This window comes from Narcine bancroftii, chromosome 13, assembly GCF_036971445.1.
Source record: "Narcine bancroftii isolate sNarBan1 chromosome 13, sNarBan1.hap1, whole genome shotgun sequence".
Lineage (NCBI taxonomy): Eukaryota > Metazoa > Chordata > Chondrichthyes > Torpediniformes > Narcinidae > Narcine > Narcine bancroftii.
In genome coordinates, this window is record NC_091481.1 from 8,226,742 (window position 1) to 8,242,007 (window position 15,266).

The 15,266-nt window shown below is 36.3% G+C and overlaps 1 protein-coding gene across 4 annotated transcripts in view; it reads left to right on the forward strand.

The window, feature by feature from the left end:
• Positions 1–15,266, forward strand: part of mkln1 (muskelin 1, intracellular mediator containing kelch motifs) — a 77,221-nt gene that overhangs the window by 18,988 nt on the left and 42,967 nt on the right. For 3 of the 4 annotated variants that reach the window (XM_069908552.1, XM_069908553.1, XM_069908556.1), the window contains 5 exons: positions 1,990–2,132; positions 6,097–6,185; positions 10,169–10,278; positions 13,886–14,078; positions 15,038–15,115. In XM_069908552.1, the coding sequence (XP_069764653.1) occupies positions 1,990–2,132; positions 6,097–6,185; positions 10,169–10,278; positions 13,886–14,078; positions 15,038–15,115 (613 nt within the window). The remainder of the gene's footprint in view (positions 1–1,989; positions 2,133–6,096; positions 6,186–10,168; positions 10,279–13,885; positions 14,079–15,037; positions 15,116–15,266) is intronic. The other variant, XM_069908554.1, reaches the window with a different exon arrangement.

Sequence of the window (15,266 nt, forward strand, 5' to 3'; positions counted from 1 at the left end):
AAATACTGCGAACTTTTCCAGAGCAACTGATATTTTCCAAAAGTACCTGTTGTAATCTTGTTACCGACTTGCCATTTATTTGGCTGAAAATGTATGAAAAATGATTTTATCTTTTCACTTTGTATTTTGTTCATAGTGATTTATGACCACATGGCCTCTGTTTCACTTTAGGTTGAGAAATTTGATTTGCAGTCAAGAAACTGTATTGGCCTGCGAAAAATGTTTATGGATGTTATCATTTATAAGCATAATTAAGATTTAATTTGTCTTGTGTTTTGTCTTTGTGGATATATGAAAGGTCAGCTTTTACTTTCAGGCATTAGTTTTATACATTTCTTGACCAAAGGACAGAGGTGAGATGAGTTCTGTGCAGTTTATTTTATGCTTGCTATACAGTGGAAATTACCTTCAACCAGTACTCTTTTATTCACTTAAAGTCCTATTTTCTTGGTGACAATTTTGGCATGGATTGTTTCCATTTCATCATTTGAGCTGCTTTACTCCCACTGCATGCTGTGGCAAAGCCGGAACAATCTTGTAAACTTAACAGTGAAAAATGGTCCTTAAAACATGCAACATTGTACATTGAACAATAACATTATATCCGCTGCCGGATCCACGCATCCATCCTCTGGCTCTATCAAGGATCGAAAGCTCGTCTCCCTGGACACTGCCCCTCCCCTTCCTCCACCATTTTATTTGGGTGCCTGCCTGCATTTTGATGATGGGTTCAAGCCCGAAACATTGGATAAGTATCTTTATCTTTGCACTGTAGAGTGTACACTATTTGACTTGTTGAGTTTCTCCAGCATTGCTTTTACCACATTGTACTTGTCTATTTAAGAGCTATTTCTTAAAAGGAGAATGGGCATATACTTTCTGTCCTTCCTGAAACTTGATTTGTACGACTCTTGGGTAAGTCAGTACAAGACCTTTTGCAATGGTCGTTAAAGTTGTTTTATTCTGGTGTACACTATGGCCCAAGTAAATTGTCTGAGACTTGCTGTGAAATGGTAGAGATTTGTAAACGGCTACAGCCATCACGCAAACCAACCTTCCTTCTATTAACACCATCTGCTGTCTCATCAAATGTGCTAATGTATTGAAGGCTTAATTTTGCCCTGGTCATTCTCTGATCCCCTTTCATCAGGTAGAAGATGAGCTTGAAACCAGGAGCCTTCAAATTCAAGGGCAACTTTGTTCCTGCTGTTACCAGATTCTTCTTACTGGCATAAGATGGTGCCTTTGCACTGTTTCTCTATACCTTGCAATTTGTTTGTTAATTTTGTGCTACCTGCTGTCTGAGTTGACTTATCTAAGCAGCATGAAACTTCTACTGTACATGTGACTATAATTTGGTTCATAACTTGGGTCTTTTCATTTGTTCCATGAGAATATGTGAACCTTTAAAAAAACATGTAGTTTGAATGCAACAGTGTATGGCAATATGTATCTGGTGTATAAGGCAGTGTATGCCCAGTTATCATTCATTGAGTCTTGTCTGCTGCTTGTTGCTGTTTGACATCTCACTGATTGCACTGACTTAAATGAGTTCAGCAGCTTATTCTTTTAATTTGACTCTTTTTGAGACACTTGGGGTATAACGGCAGCCTGGCCTGCTGATATCTGTCCAGCTTTGTTCTTTGAAGCTTAATTCCTAAACTTTGAAAGTGTGATCCTTTAATAACCTGACTTCAGTCAACATCCACTGGATACTGAAACTCTCTACTTTCCGTGAAGAAATCTGTTGTGTTGAATACTAGAAAGCTTGTATTGCCACTTTTCTTTATGAATTCTGTTGGGAGAAGTGCCGCCTTGAATCTTAAGATGACACTGAATATCCTGTCTGAATGTATCATCGTTTCTTGAACCAATGAGATTTTCTCTGCATCGCTGGTAATAGAATAGTTTTCTTTTCAATAATCTGCATTGGTGCTCGCAAAGAATTTTGTTGCACTCTGTTAATTGCCTTTGTTTCTTTCCCTTCAGTACTTGATGCTGAAACTCGAGAGGCCAGCAATAGTCCAGAGCATCACCTTTGGAAAATATGAGAAGACTCATGTTTGCAACCTGAAGAAGTTCAAAGTTTATGGTGGAATGAGTGAAGAAAACATGACTGAACTGTTGTCAAGGCAAGAAATGAACAATAAATGATCAACATTGTTTCTGAGTTTTTACCTTCCATCTTGAGTGTCAGTAAATTTGCTCTTGAGTTTTTGCATTCCACAAATTGGTTCCGTTGATGATCGACTGAGCTGAAGACCCAATTAAAGATTTTGCATATTAGTTCTAGAATGACAAATCGCTCGAGTTCCATTACTTCATCGTGTAAGGTGGAGTTTTGAAACCTATTTGTCTGGCTTCTGATGTTGTCCTGCTTGCCATCCATATTCTATATTTGTGTCAATTTTTTGGTCAATGGTGGTGTAGAGTAATGACCCCAATGAGTTGAAGAAATGTTTTTTTAAGTCTGTCAGATTCTCAATGATCTTGCATCAAATTTTATTATTCCACATTATTCTTTAATGGATATATAGGTAAAACACCATGGTGGTTAGTGTTTAGCATGGTGTTTTGAAATTTTGGCAGCATCTTGCTATTTGAAATCTGATTGATTAAGGCTGTGAGTTGCACAGAACTAATTGTCCATGGAATTTTTAGTTTTGAATCTGCATTCAGAATAGCAGGCATCTTGTCTTTGGAAGCACAATTTTATCTGTGGAAATCAAAGCTATTTGCTTTTGTAATTTTATTTTTTCAAGAATACATTGGTTTCATTTTCCTAAATTTTATGCTGTTTTGTATTGGCCAAACTTTTTTGTATTTTCCAATAACTTGGTTGAAAGAAAAGGAAGTTGATCAATAGTGTACACAAGGCAGCAGTGATTCAACGGTTCTCTTGCTGTTCTTATTTTTTTTCTTAGCTTGTAGCATCTATAAGTCCATAAGACATAGCAGCAGAAATAAGCAATTCAGCCCATTTAGACTACCTACTTAATCATGAGCTGATCCATTTTCCCACTCTGCTCCATGACCTTTGTTGCCCTGGCTAATCAAGAACCTTTCAATCTCTGCCTTAAATACACCCAGCCTCCACAACTGCTTGTGGCAACAAATTCCACAGATTTGGCACCCTCTGGCTGAAGAAATTTCTACACATCTCCAGGTTTTGAAGTTGAACTTTGTCTTGGTAAATATTAAGTTTAAAAAAAAAACAGTGGTGAGGTGATTGAACCTTCTAATACAAGGTTGCTGAAGAGGGTGAAATAAATATTTAACCTTTTGAAATGTTCAGATAGTTTTGGGAAAGTTAGGAAAGGCATTCATAATTAAGTGTATTCTAAATGCAGATGAATAGACCATTTGGAAGAGTGGGCTTAATTGGAAAGAAAGCTTAATTAAAATACACAGAAAAGTAACCCAAATAGTCCTTGCCCACAATGCTCACTATTCTTTGAAAATTCTTTAGTCTTCAACTGATACTACTCAGCCCACTGAGTTATTTCAGCAGATTGTATTTTGCTCTAGATTCCAGCATTTGCAATATCTGGTAGGTCTCCAGTACATTTCAGGCCAGCCAACAATTCACAATGAGAAACATGGAAGTAACAAATAATTCAGTTGTAAATGTGATATGCCACAGTAGACAATATCACAAAAGCTTCCAATTGCAATTGAGTAAGGAAAATAATCTTGATGCTGAGGGCGAAAAGAAGAGGGTTGGCAAGAAAACATAAAGATAAAAGATGAATCAAAAAATTGGCATCTATTAACAGTGTTTGGAGGACATAAGAATGAATGTTACCTGGCTTGTGAAAGACTTAACATCGACATTTCTAACAAGGACAAATTAGTAATTTAAACTCTGTGTTTGGAGACAGGAGAGTTCAATTGATGGAATCTAAAATGGTGGGTTTTTGTATAGAAACGTGTTGAGATGTGATGTTATTTTTATAGGTAGTACGTGGATCTTTTGTATGTATTGGGAAAAAATTATCTGAACAACTCATCTTATGGATGTTAAGTTGCATTGTAAGAACTGTTGGATATATTGCCTCTGTTTCAATGCCCAATTAAGATTCCGTCCATTTTTTTGAAAGTTACTGCTATTAGAAGCATTCTGATTTTTTATTTTAAAACCACTTTTTAGTCTGTTGATGAGTCATGAAAGCACAAGTGGCGTAGCAGATAGAATACGTCAAAGCAGTGGCAGAATTTTGGAATTTCCGTAATTGATACTGATTGTTATCTCGGTCTGCAACATCCTGGGGACCACTCTTCACTCCATCCAGGATATCTACAAGAGGCGGGCTCTTAAGAAAGCAGCCTCTATCCTCAAGGACCTCACCACCAGGTCTTGCCCTCTTCACTCTGCTACCATTGGAGCCTGAAGACAAGCACTCAGTGGCACAAGGATAGCGACTTCCCCTCGGCCATCAAGATTCCAGAAAGAACCATGAACAAAAGAAACTTCCTTATTTTGACTTGCACTATTTGTATTGATTCTGTAAGGTGGTTTATAGCAATGTTTGCCCTGTGATATTGCTGCAAAACATATTGTGGCATGTTTATGACAATAAGTTCTGACGCATAATGGTGGTGTTGTAATATCTCATCGAAAAAGCTGATCTGCTTGTGGCAGATTTGGGTGGGTATTAGAAATTCAAACATTCCATTGTGCTATTTGAGGAAATCGATCTCATGTTGATCTTTTTCAAATGTGTTGTTTTACTCCTGTTTGGATGACTTTTGTGCATGTAAATAAATAACTTTTTCAAGGAACTTGAATTGGTTTTGGATGTAATAAAATGGTGATGTGGTGGTTGTGTAAATAGTTATTTCTGTTTAATGAACTTTATCAGTATTTTTCTTCCACAGTTTGAAGAATAATGTGAAATAATAAATTTATTAACAAACTATTAAGAATTTGACAGACTGCAACAAAAATAATCCTTCAGTAATTAGGTTGTGTTCGCTCATTAGGGCAAATAGCTGTAATGGACATCCCATGCTAACGGAAAGGATGCCTAAATGGATATTGGAGTGAGAGTTCTAGTTAACACTAGTTGGAATGATCTGGTGGGATGTTTGAATGTTGACCAGTACCCATTTGGTTTTGTGCATGCAAATTGGGTTACATTGTGCACGTGGGCAAGATGATCAATCATGTGTGGAGTGAAGTGGAAGCATTCAATGAGCTAATGTTTCATCATGAGGACAGAAAGAAACTGCAAATACAACAAAATCAAACCAGATTATGCTGGACTATATGTGGAAGAACTACAAATGCTGGAGATATGAGAAAATAATTTGTAGATACCTTGGTAGGCTTGTGTTGCAATGTTGGATGGCCACTCTGTGATAATTAGAGGATTATGAAACAATTTTTTTCCCACCTTTAATAGCTTTCTGCTGTCAGAAGAGTTGAAACATTAGGCCACAGATTTGAGATTAGCAAGAATCTCAGAGGGAAAATCAATCCCCCCCCCCCCCCCACAGAACAAGATGTGTCACGGTGTTCTGCCTAAAAGGATGGTTGGTGGAAGCCAACCTTTTAGAAGAAAAAATTGTATGCATACTTGCTAACAGTCTATTTGCAGGCAACAGGTTAAGGAAGGTATAAATGACATTTGTTGGCTATTTTCAAAGAGCCACAATTAGACCAAATAGTCTCTCCTTGATATGTGATTGTGTGCTTTAATGGCAACAATATTTGAGCAAAATGAAGCAAGTTGTAATTTAAGGAATTAACATTTTAAAATGTGTGGAAGAGTCGGTGTGTAATGACCACTCAATGTTAGGATTGTAGAAGGAGCAAAGCATTGAGATTGAATCTAGAAATTGGTCATGTTTCATGTATAGCTGGGTTGGGGGTCAGACAGAATCCACGAGTTGCCTTCTTGTGTTAGTGTAAGCCTAAAATAAAGTGCTGAAGATCCTCCTTATTCATATCCTTGCCACCCTGACAGACGTTGGAAAAAAATCTGAAGTGTTATTTTGATGATATAGCATGTATGCTTTTTCCATTTGCACTGTCAGTATTTTCAAAATGAGGAGGTCAATCCCCTGACATTTAAACCAGTTTCTAATTCACAGCGGTTTAAAGAATGATTACAACAAGGAGACTTTCACCTTGAAGCACAAAATTGACGATCAGATGTTTCCCTGTCGTTTCATTAAAATGGGTAAGATCTCTTAATGCTTTATTTTAATGAGGTATTCAGTGGAGCTAGAACACAAGTGTGTTTGGCCGGTGACTCATCAAACAAATGTTTCAAGATGCCATTTAAATGGAAGAGAGAATTTCAGGACCTTTCCATTGAAGGTGATCATTTTCTTAATTTGATACTGAGCTGTATTTGGTATGGAAGGTTTATAATTCAACGCTATCTTGAGTGTTTAATGTTTTTAATCTCAAATTCTGACATTTTTCATGGTGTATTGAATTCTCGGCTTATGATTTGAGAATTTGGTTTTGCGCTTTTTTCAATTTGGATTATTCCATTCTCTTCCAGGCAGCCTAGTAAATTCAAGACCATTTAATGTACTTTATGTTTAAACAGAAGATAAAACTTGTTGAAAGAGTGGTAATCGTGAACTAAAAGTGACTGGCTTGAGCAAGCAGTTATCTATGTGGGTGCAGTGAATTAATAATCAAATCCTTTGCTAATTATTTCACAAAAAAAAGCATCTAAAACTGAAATGATATAGTTGGCATAGGTTCCAAAAAGGAAGTTCATTCTCGACTTGTTCTTTGTTAGCTAATTGGGGTATTTGGGTGGCATGGGCTGGAAGGGCCTTTTACCAAGCTCTGTGTAAATTATTATTATTTTAGTTACTTCTATATTGCATTTTCTAAAAGACTTTTGATCCATCTTAACGACAAATTTTGAATCCAATATATTAGGGGAGGTAGGTGTAAATGCAGAGAAAGTGCTAGAAAATGTCCGAAAAATGTCAAATTGGGTGAGCTATGGATATAACCAGATTTGAGATGACAGCTTTTTTTGCTGGGAAGAGGAGACTTCCATTTCTGAGTGCTCCTCAGAAATGAATGGATGGAGTCCAGCAACAGGAGTAGATTGATGATTGAAATCAACTCTGGTTACCAAGTCTGTTTTTAACATAGAAGCAAGTGAAGATTTGGGATTGATTTGAAGCTGAACAATGAGTTTAAACTGAGGCAGAATCTTGATGTAAGCTTTGAACATTATTTAGTTCTTATAAGGAGAACATAGAAGCATTGAGAAGGCTGGCAGAGGAAAACGATGAGAATGATACATGATCTGAGTATTTAGCAAGTATGAAAGAACATTTAACAGATGCATTTTCCAAATGATTTTCATGCTGAAGGTTGTGAAGCTGAATCGATCCATTTAAGAAATTGGCTGAAAAACAACATGGAGAGGAGGGCAGTGGTGCAATCCATGGGCCACAGTCTGTTAGATAGTTAACTTCCATTGGATTTGCTGATATTTTCAGAAAAAAGTGTTATGGATATTTATGGTAATCTAAGTTAATTAAACTTTCAGTATTCATTTGTAAATTAATGAACTCTTTCAGCATGAATAAGAGTAGCAATTGGTTGTCAAAATTCAGAACTTGATGACTTAACTTGATGCTCTCTGATGGACCTGGCCTTGTGTCATGTTGATGAGTGAACCAAAACTATAGTGTGATTTCCCTTCACCTTTTTATTTTCAGCTCCTTATTGGCTGATGAATCACAGTATTAGACTGTTTCCTGTCATTCATTAGTCACAATGAACTGTTTTCATTAAAGCAGATTACAAATTATAATTGACCTGAAGGACATTCTAAAGTTGATTTTTGCAAGATACTTGTGCAAATAAAAAGTTGATGTCCACAAAAGATTGGCATGTAATCTTGTTTTAAAGAAGAAATTAGATAGAGTTCTTCAGTCTGGAAATTGTCCAATTTGATCTTGCCCATATCCCTCTATCCTTTTCTATCGAAGTAACTCTTACAATATCTCCATTTTGATTGTCATACTGTAAGCAAGTTCCACAATGAAATTTTGTTTTGTTTTTTCGCTACTTAAATCAAATTGATGCCTTTTTGAATCCTGTCTTTTGAAAATAAGTTTATTGTTGAGAATGAGATACAGATATCCCTGCTTTATGAAAGTAGAGCGTTCCTATGAAACCTTTTGTAAGCCAAAATGGCATAAAGCGAAAACCCATTCACTATTATTAAGGGCTATTTTCGTTAAAGCGAAAACCCATTCACTATTATTAAGGGCTATTTTCGTTAAAGCGAAAACCCATTCAAATTTCTTTCTGATTGCGAACCTAGGTTTCTTTGTAAAAGCAAATTTGTGTAAAGCGAGTATTCGTAAAGCAGTCTCTACCTGTATTTTAATTTTGGTTTTGCATCATCTTTTGTGTTATTCTTCCTTTTGTTCACCTTTCCCAGTTTTTGTTTAGTTTTAAAACAGAGATTCATTGCTTTTATCACCTCACTGTGGCACAGCATAACCTTAGTTAAATTTCTTGCTTTGGGAAGCATGGCCCTGTGTATCTTTATAAACACAGTCCAACTTGCAACATTGAAGTGTTAGTGGTAATAACATTGAGTAATTTGAAATGGATTAATGCAGAAAGATTGCACTAAGTATTGGAGGAATAAAAATCTTCAGTGAGATTTTGGTTGGTGAAGAAACATAATGTAGACTCAGAATCAAAAGGCAGTGGATTTATTTTCTCATTCAGAAATACTTATTTTAACAACCTTGAAGCTTGCATTGTTACTGGCAGATTCAATTGATAGTTTTACAATCTGTACTCTTCATTCTTATGCTATGCTAACTGGCCAAGTCTTAAATTGATATGGCTAATTCGCCATTGAGTATTTTGTATGGCACCAAAAATTCATATTTAGATATAAATTTAATGTCTCAATTGATAAATAGGCTGAGAAGTTGTGTTGCAGGTATATAAAACTGTGGTAGGTTATGCTTGGAAAATTGTATGTCGTTAGATTACAGGAAAGATGTGGAGGATTTGGAGAGGGTGCAAAAGAGGTTCACTGGGATGTTGATTTGATTGGAGAATAGGCAAAGAAAAAAAATGGACAAATTTGGATCATTTTCTGTGTCAGAAGCTGAAGGAGAAGATGCAGATATGCAAAATTATCATAGATCGGACTTTTTTTTCCGTGTGGAAATATCAAATATTATAGGCCCTCGTTTAAGGTGAGAGAGGGAGATGTTTACATGCAATTTGTGGGTTAAATTTATTTTACACAGAGAATGGTAAGTGGCTGGTGCCTGGAGTGTATGGAAGCAGATCCAATCACAACATTTAAGAGGGATTTAGACAGGTGCCTGAACAGGGATGGAAATATATTGAATATGTGCCAGCAGATGGGATTTGTTTAGATTGGTGTCATGGTCAGCAAAGATATTGTGTCAGAAGGGTCTGTTCCTGTGCTTTCTATACTTGTGTTCTGGAATTGCTGTTCATTTCTAATTCCAAGTTAAAACTTGCTCTCTGGCTTTTATTAACCCTCAATTAGTAAATAAGCCCATTTCCTTATGTACTCTTGGTCAGATCTCTAAGAACACCGCCTCATCTGCCTGAGAAATGATTTTAATTATGTTTTTCTGAGTCAGGAAGTAATTGTGTAATGTTAGCTCAATTAAAGCATTAAATGAATGCAGTGCCATCGTTGGCCATGTGCTCTTCAAACAAAATCGGAACCACCTCCAAACTTGTATATCTTTAACGTTCAGAAGACTTCATATTTGATTAGTAGTAAATGTCTCGTTAATGCTCCCGCTCTTCAGCACCAAACATTTAGTCTGTCTGAGGAAATTTGTTGTCCGCAAGAAGGCTCCTATTTAGAAATGGTATTGCTTATCTTCAATCTAATAAAAGTGACTTGGCAATTAATTTGCAGCATTAGGTTTTGACAAATGATAATGGGGTGGATACTCATTATTGTATGAGCTGTTGGCAAAAAAAAAATGCCTACACACTATTTGCTTCGTAGTAATGTAATAACGACATTTAATATTCCTTCCTAAACCTTTCCTTCTGGAAACTCTGCTAAATCTAATTAAATATAATGCATTAGTAATTGATCAATATTCAAAAAATAACTTTTAGGATGTATAAAATGTTTTTTTTTAACCCTTTTCTTCATAGTTCCATTAATGTCCTGGGGTCCTAGCTTTAACTTCAGCATCTGGTATGTAGAAGTACATGGAATAGATGAACCAGATATTGTACAGCCCTGCCTTAACTGGTACAGCAAGGTAGGAATAATGTATCATGTAATATTCAAGACTTTCCCTCAAATTTATACGGAAATAGTGAACTTTGGATGTGTTTTAATAATTAGCGTTATATTTTTGATGATTATTGAAAGTAAATGTTGGCTCCTGATGAATGGTGTGTTGACAGTGAGAGGAATTGGTTCAGAAGCTCCAAAGCTTGTAAGGATGTGGATATTTTAATAATATGCTTGGAGGGCAGTTTGATAAGCTATTCTGTAACTTGAGCAATACTGAATTCCATTCCATCTGTATCTGAAATTGGATAGAAGCAGAAAACAAGTGTTTCTGAATTTTAACTTGTTGGTTTGTATAACAAGTTCTTTATTAAAGTCAATAAAATATTTTAAAAAAAGAACATTCTTTCAAAATGTCCATGTTCTGTGCTGCTGACCCAAAACCTTGACAAAATATGCACTTATTTACCCATCTGATTAAATTTGTCCCCCAGAAAACCACTGAATTCATGAAATTGGCCATATTTTATAAATTTAGTTCAATTCAGGAAATTGTGTTTTCAGTAACTATTTTCTAATTTGAGAACTAACATTGCTGTAAAAGTTAATCAGTTGAAACTGAAATGATGCTGTGCAGCTACTTTGAAAACTTGCTTTTATTTATTGTTGCATTTCATACATTAAACTGAGTAGAAAGATGTTATAACTCATTTGTCATTAACTGGTCAACTAAAAACACCACCGTTTTCTCTCTTCTGCTGAGTGCTGAAGAATTGAAACCAGAAAGTGAGTGAGGTAGAGCATCAGACAATGTCTTTTTCTGAATTAGGATTTCCTTTGGTTTTAAGTGGACTTTTCATTTCATGTACATTCATTTTCTTGTCTTTGTAGTGTCTTTCTGTTACTTAGCAGCAATTGCAATTTTTGAGTAAGTAACGTGACAGGTTCAAAATTGGTAAAACGTTTCAAAAAGAATACTCTTTCTAAACAAAAAGTTACAAATGCAGCTTTTGAAACGCTGAAGCAGGCATTGAAAATGCTGTAATTGATGAGTCCATAAGCATCCATAAGGAAAACTATATTTAACATTGTAGGTCTAACCTTTGTTTAGAACTCTGTAACAAGAGTCCCATGCTATCAAGCTGCACAAAGCAAGCCAAGTTTGACTTAATTTGTTCTTGAGCCAAGAGTATTCACCAGGCTGAGTACGTGGGAACAAGTTGGATTGTTTTCCTGACAGTACCTTCCAGGTTTGCAATCTCTACCACCTAGGCAAGCAAAGATAACTGAAGCAATAGAGTACCACAACCTGAAAATTCATCTCCAAATTGAAAATTCTAACTTGAGTTTGCATCCTTCGCTATCTGCCAGCAATGCTGTAAATATCTTTCTCCTTTACACTTGCAACAGAGCAAGGCTTTTAGGCCCATGTTGAGTCCCATTTGGTCTTTACATCACTGTAGCCCACCAACCTTTTGCTATTATGCTGCCCTGCTATTATGAACCTTTCGGAACAATTTTTCAAAATATGTGAGGAAATCTGAGCACCTGGATGAAAACTGAACAACCATGTATACAAAATTCACACAGCACCTGAGGTCAGGGTTGAATCTGGGTCCCTGGGTTTGTGAAGTAGTAGGCAGTAATGAAACACCTGCTGCCCTTAAGTTAGAGGAGACCGTAACTACAAGTGTCTCAATACAGTCCCATCTTTGAACCTTCATCAAATCCATTCAATAGAATTGACAGAACTTTCTCTTTCTTGTTGTCTTACCACTGATAAAATTGTTGACAGAAAAATCCTGAATCCATTCTTCATATCCATCTATCAAAGGCTCCGAGTATTTCAACAGTAAAAATCATTTCAAAGCTGCGAAGAATGAACTAAAAATAATTAAAATTTATTTAAGAAGAACTCCTGCACAAGAAGAACAACCACCATTCAGGAAGGATGCAAACTGCCACCTTCTCAAGTTTCAATTTGCAATGAATGCTGGCCTTGCTGTTGCCAATCAAATCTCAAAATCAATGTTTAAAAAGTGTCTGGAAGAATTTGTAGTTTAATTCCAAAACAAAAATTATCATTATTCAATCCCCAGACTTGATTTCAGTTAAAATTTTAACTTGTACATTTCTGTTTAATTTCTGTGCTTGCTAATAAGCTTTTGTGGACTGATTTTATTATTTGAAGTGTCCAAAGTTTCTTGAAATGACTTACTGTTAAAATTATTAATTGTGACTATTGCCAGGTCCTTGGTTCAGCTAGCCACTTTGTCCATTTTTCCACTCTTTCTCCAAGTTATTCCTCTCCAAATATTGATCTTGTTCTCTTTGGAGTGTCATTAGTGAACCTGTTTCGATGACTTTCTCTTGCATTAGATATCTTTCGTTCACTACTGTGTATGTTTAACAGAATCTATTGTTTCATGCCCTCTCTGATTCCTTTAATCACCATAAATCATTTTCATTTTAGAATTGGCAAAGCCAGTGTTGATTGCAATAATTGAGGACTTGATGTTTAGTTAATTTTCTCCAATTCTCATATTAAAATTTTAATGATCTCAAATTCTGCCATTGCTCCTTTTTTCCACTGGACAAATAAAAAAAAAAATCGGTCAGTTGTTCAGACAACCTCTTTGGAAAATCAATATTTGTTTCCAAAATGGAATTTTCTCATTTTTTTCATTCTAGATCATTTTCCACTCATTTAACCCATCATTATTCACAATGATGGCATCTCATTTGCCATCAGGGCACCGGGAGTGCAAGAGTTATTACTTTCCGAGGATATTGCTTTAAGATTTCCCACACCTGTGACCTAAGGAGAAATGCAGTAGATGAATAGTGTCTTGATAGTCTATAGATTTCCCGCTGCGGTACTCCTTCCTAATGTGGGGGTGTTTTATACCATTCTTTCATAACTGGCTTCTAATTCTTATGGGTCTTATGATGATGTCATTGAGTGGCTCAAGAAAATGGCTCACTGCTACCACCTGGACCACATTGGGGATGGGTAGTTAATGTTGGCCTTGCCACTGATGCAGCATCCCATAAGTGAATCAGTCTAAAAGCTAATATTAATATCAAATAAAGACAAATATTCACATATTTCGTGTTGGCCTGATCAATCTTTCAAGTATTTCTGCTTCTGGCACCAACCAGGCCGTAAGATTGGTGTTGCGCAACATGCCCACATAAAGTTTCTGATGGTTGGTGACTTTGGGTTGAAAAAGAATGAATCTGACAGACCTTGAGAACTGACAGTTCCAAATCTAGGAAGATGGTTTTAAGAACCTTAGGTTTATAATTTAGTTTCAAATGTCTGAACTGAGCCATATTTTCTGACATTGATGAGGGTTGAGAAGCTCTATTTGTGAAAAATGTCGATAACATTTTTGAGAAATAGTATTTGCTTTTTCTTATTTTCAAAGTTGTTGATGCCAAACATAATTCATTCACTTTTGTTTCTCAGGCTATGGCATGATGTTAAATGAGTTCCAAGGTCGCAGGAGGTCGTTCTTTAGTGAAACAAATTAGTATTCCTATTTCATAATTTGACTTATTAACACGACTGGGCATCAAGTATATCATAGCATAAAAATGTTCTTCACTTTTTCCTTATGTTCCAGTAGTACCGTGAACAAGAAGCCATTAGGCTATGCTTGAAACATTTCCGCCAGCACAACTACACAGAGGCCTTTGAGTCATTGCAGAAGAAGACTAAGATTGCACTGGAGCATCCAATGATAACTGAACTGCATGACAAGATGGTTCTGAAAGGCGACTTTGATGCCTGTGAAGGACTGATTGAGAAAGCTGTCAGTGGTGAGTGTATTGTGTTAATACTTTCCTGTGTAAACAAAGAAAGTTTATTCATAAATGACTGGCACCTTTCATGACATTGAGTTTGAAGTTCATGGCATGTGGCCATGAATGCCAATGCATTAGGAAGTATTCTTAAGGGTCAAAAGGCAAAATACCTGATTGTTTAAAAAAATTGACTTTTTCCATTTTTGCTCTGGGAAGGAAATAAATAGACATGTGAATGTGTTGAATCATGGGATTGGACAGGAGAACTTTGTCATTCCTCTGAACAGAAGTAGAATAAAAGCAGTCAAAGACTCTGCTAATCATGGTCATGGGTACTCTGCAGCTTAAAGTAATGTTTTCCCTGAATTACTGATTTAGCGCAATGCTATTACAGTGCCAGTAACCAGGGTTTGGATCCAGTGCTGTCTGTAAGGATTTTGTATGTTCATCTGGGTGCTCTCGTTTGCCTCCAAAGTGCACCAGCCTTGTAGGTTAATTCGGGTACTTGGGTGGCTCAGGTTCATGGGCCGAAATGGGTTGTTACCCTGCTGTATATCTAAATTAAATTGTTAAGCTTCTATTTCTGGGAGCAAAGGAGAATAGGTCTGTCCTTCAGATCATTCATAGTATGACTGTTAGTTGTTGATTGAACCCCTTTTGCATCTTTACTCCCTTTCACATGTGCTTTGATAGTCTTTCGCGCTTTTTTTCGTTCTTGTGTTAAGCTTGTTAAAATCTGGAAGCTTGCATTCTTAGCCACCCTTAAAAAGTGTTAACATTGCATATAAGTGACAGGTGAAAAGAGTTAATGGCAGCCAAGTGCACTTGACAGAAATGATCATTACTTTGACCAGATGATTGTAGCTGAAGGGCAAAATAGGAGAGATGAGTGGGCAAATGCTACGTAAAAAATTGGCCGAGCAAAATTAGTTTGCTGCTGCAATGTCCAAAAACACATTTTGTTTTAATTGCAGATGGTTTGTTTAATCAATACATTAGTCAACAAGAATACAAGCCCAGGTGGACACAGATTATCCCTCAAAGCCACAAAGGTAGGAAATGTGTGGAATGTGCTCATGTAGATTTTATAGTTTTGATTTGAAAGGTAATTGGGTTGGCTTGAAGGGTGATTTTCCCCTCCCCCACACCCCCACCAACCCTACAGTTGTATTTAATCAAGTGTGAAATTGTTCAGGGAGATGT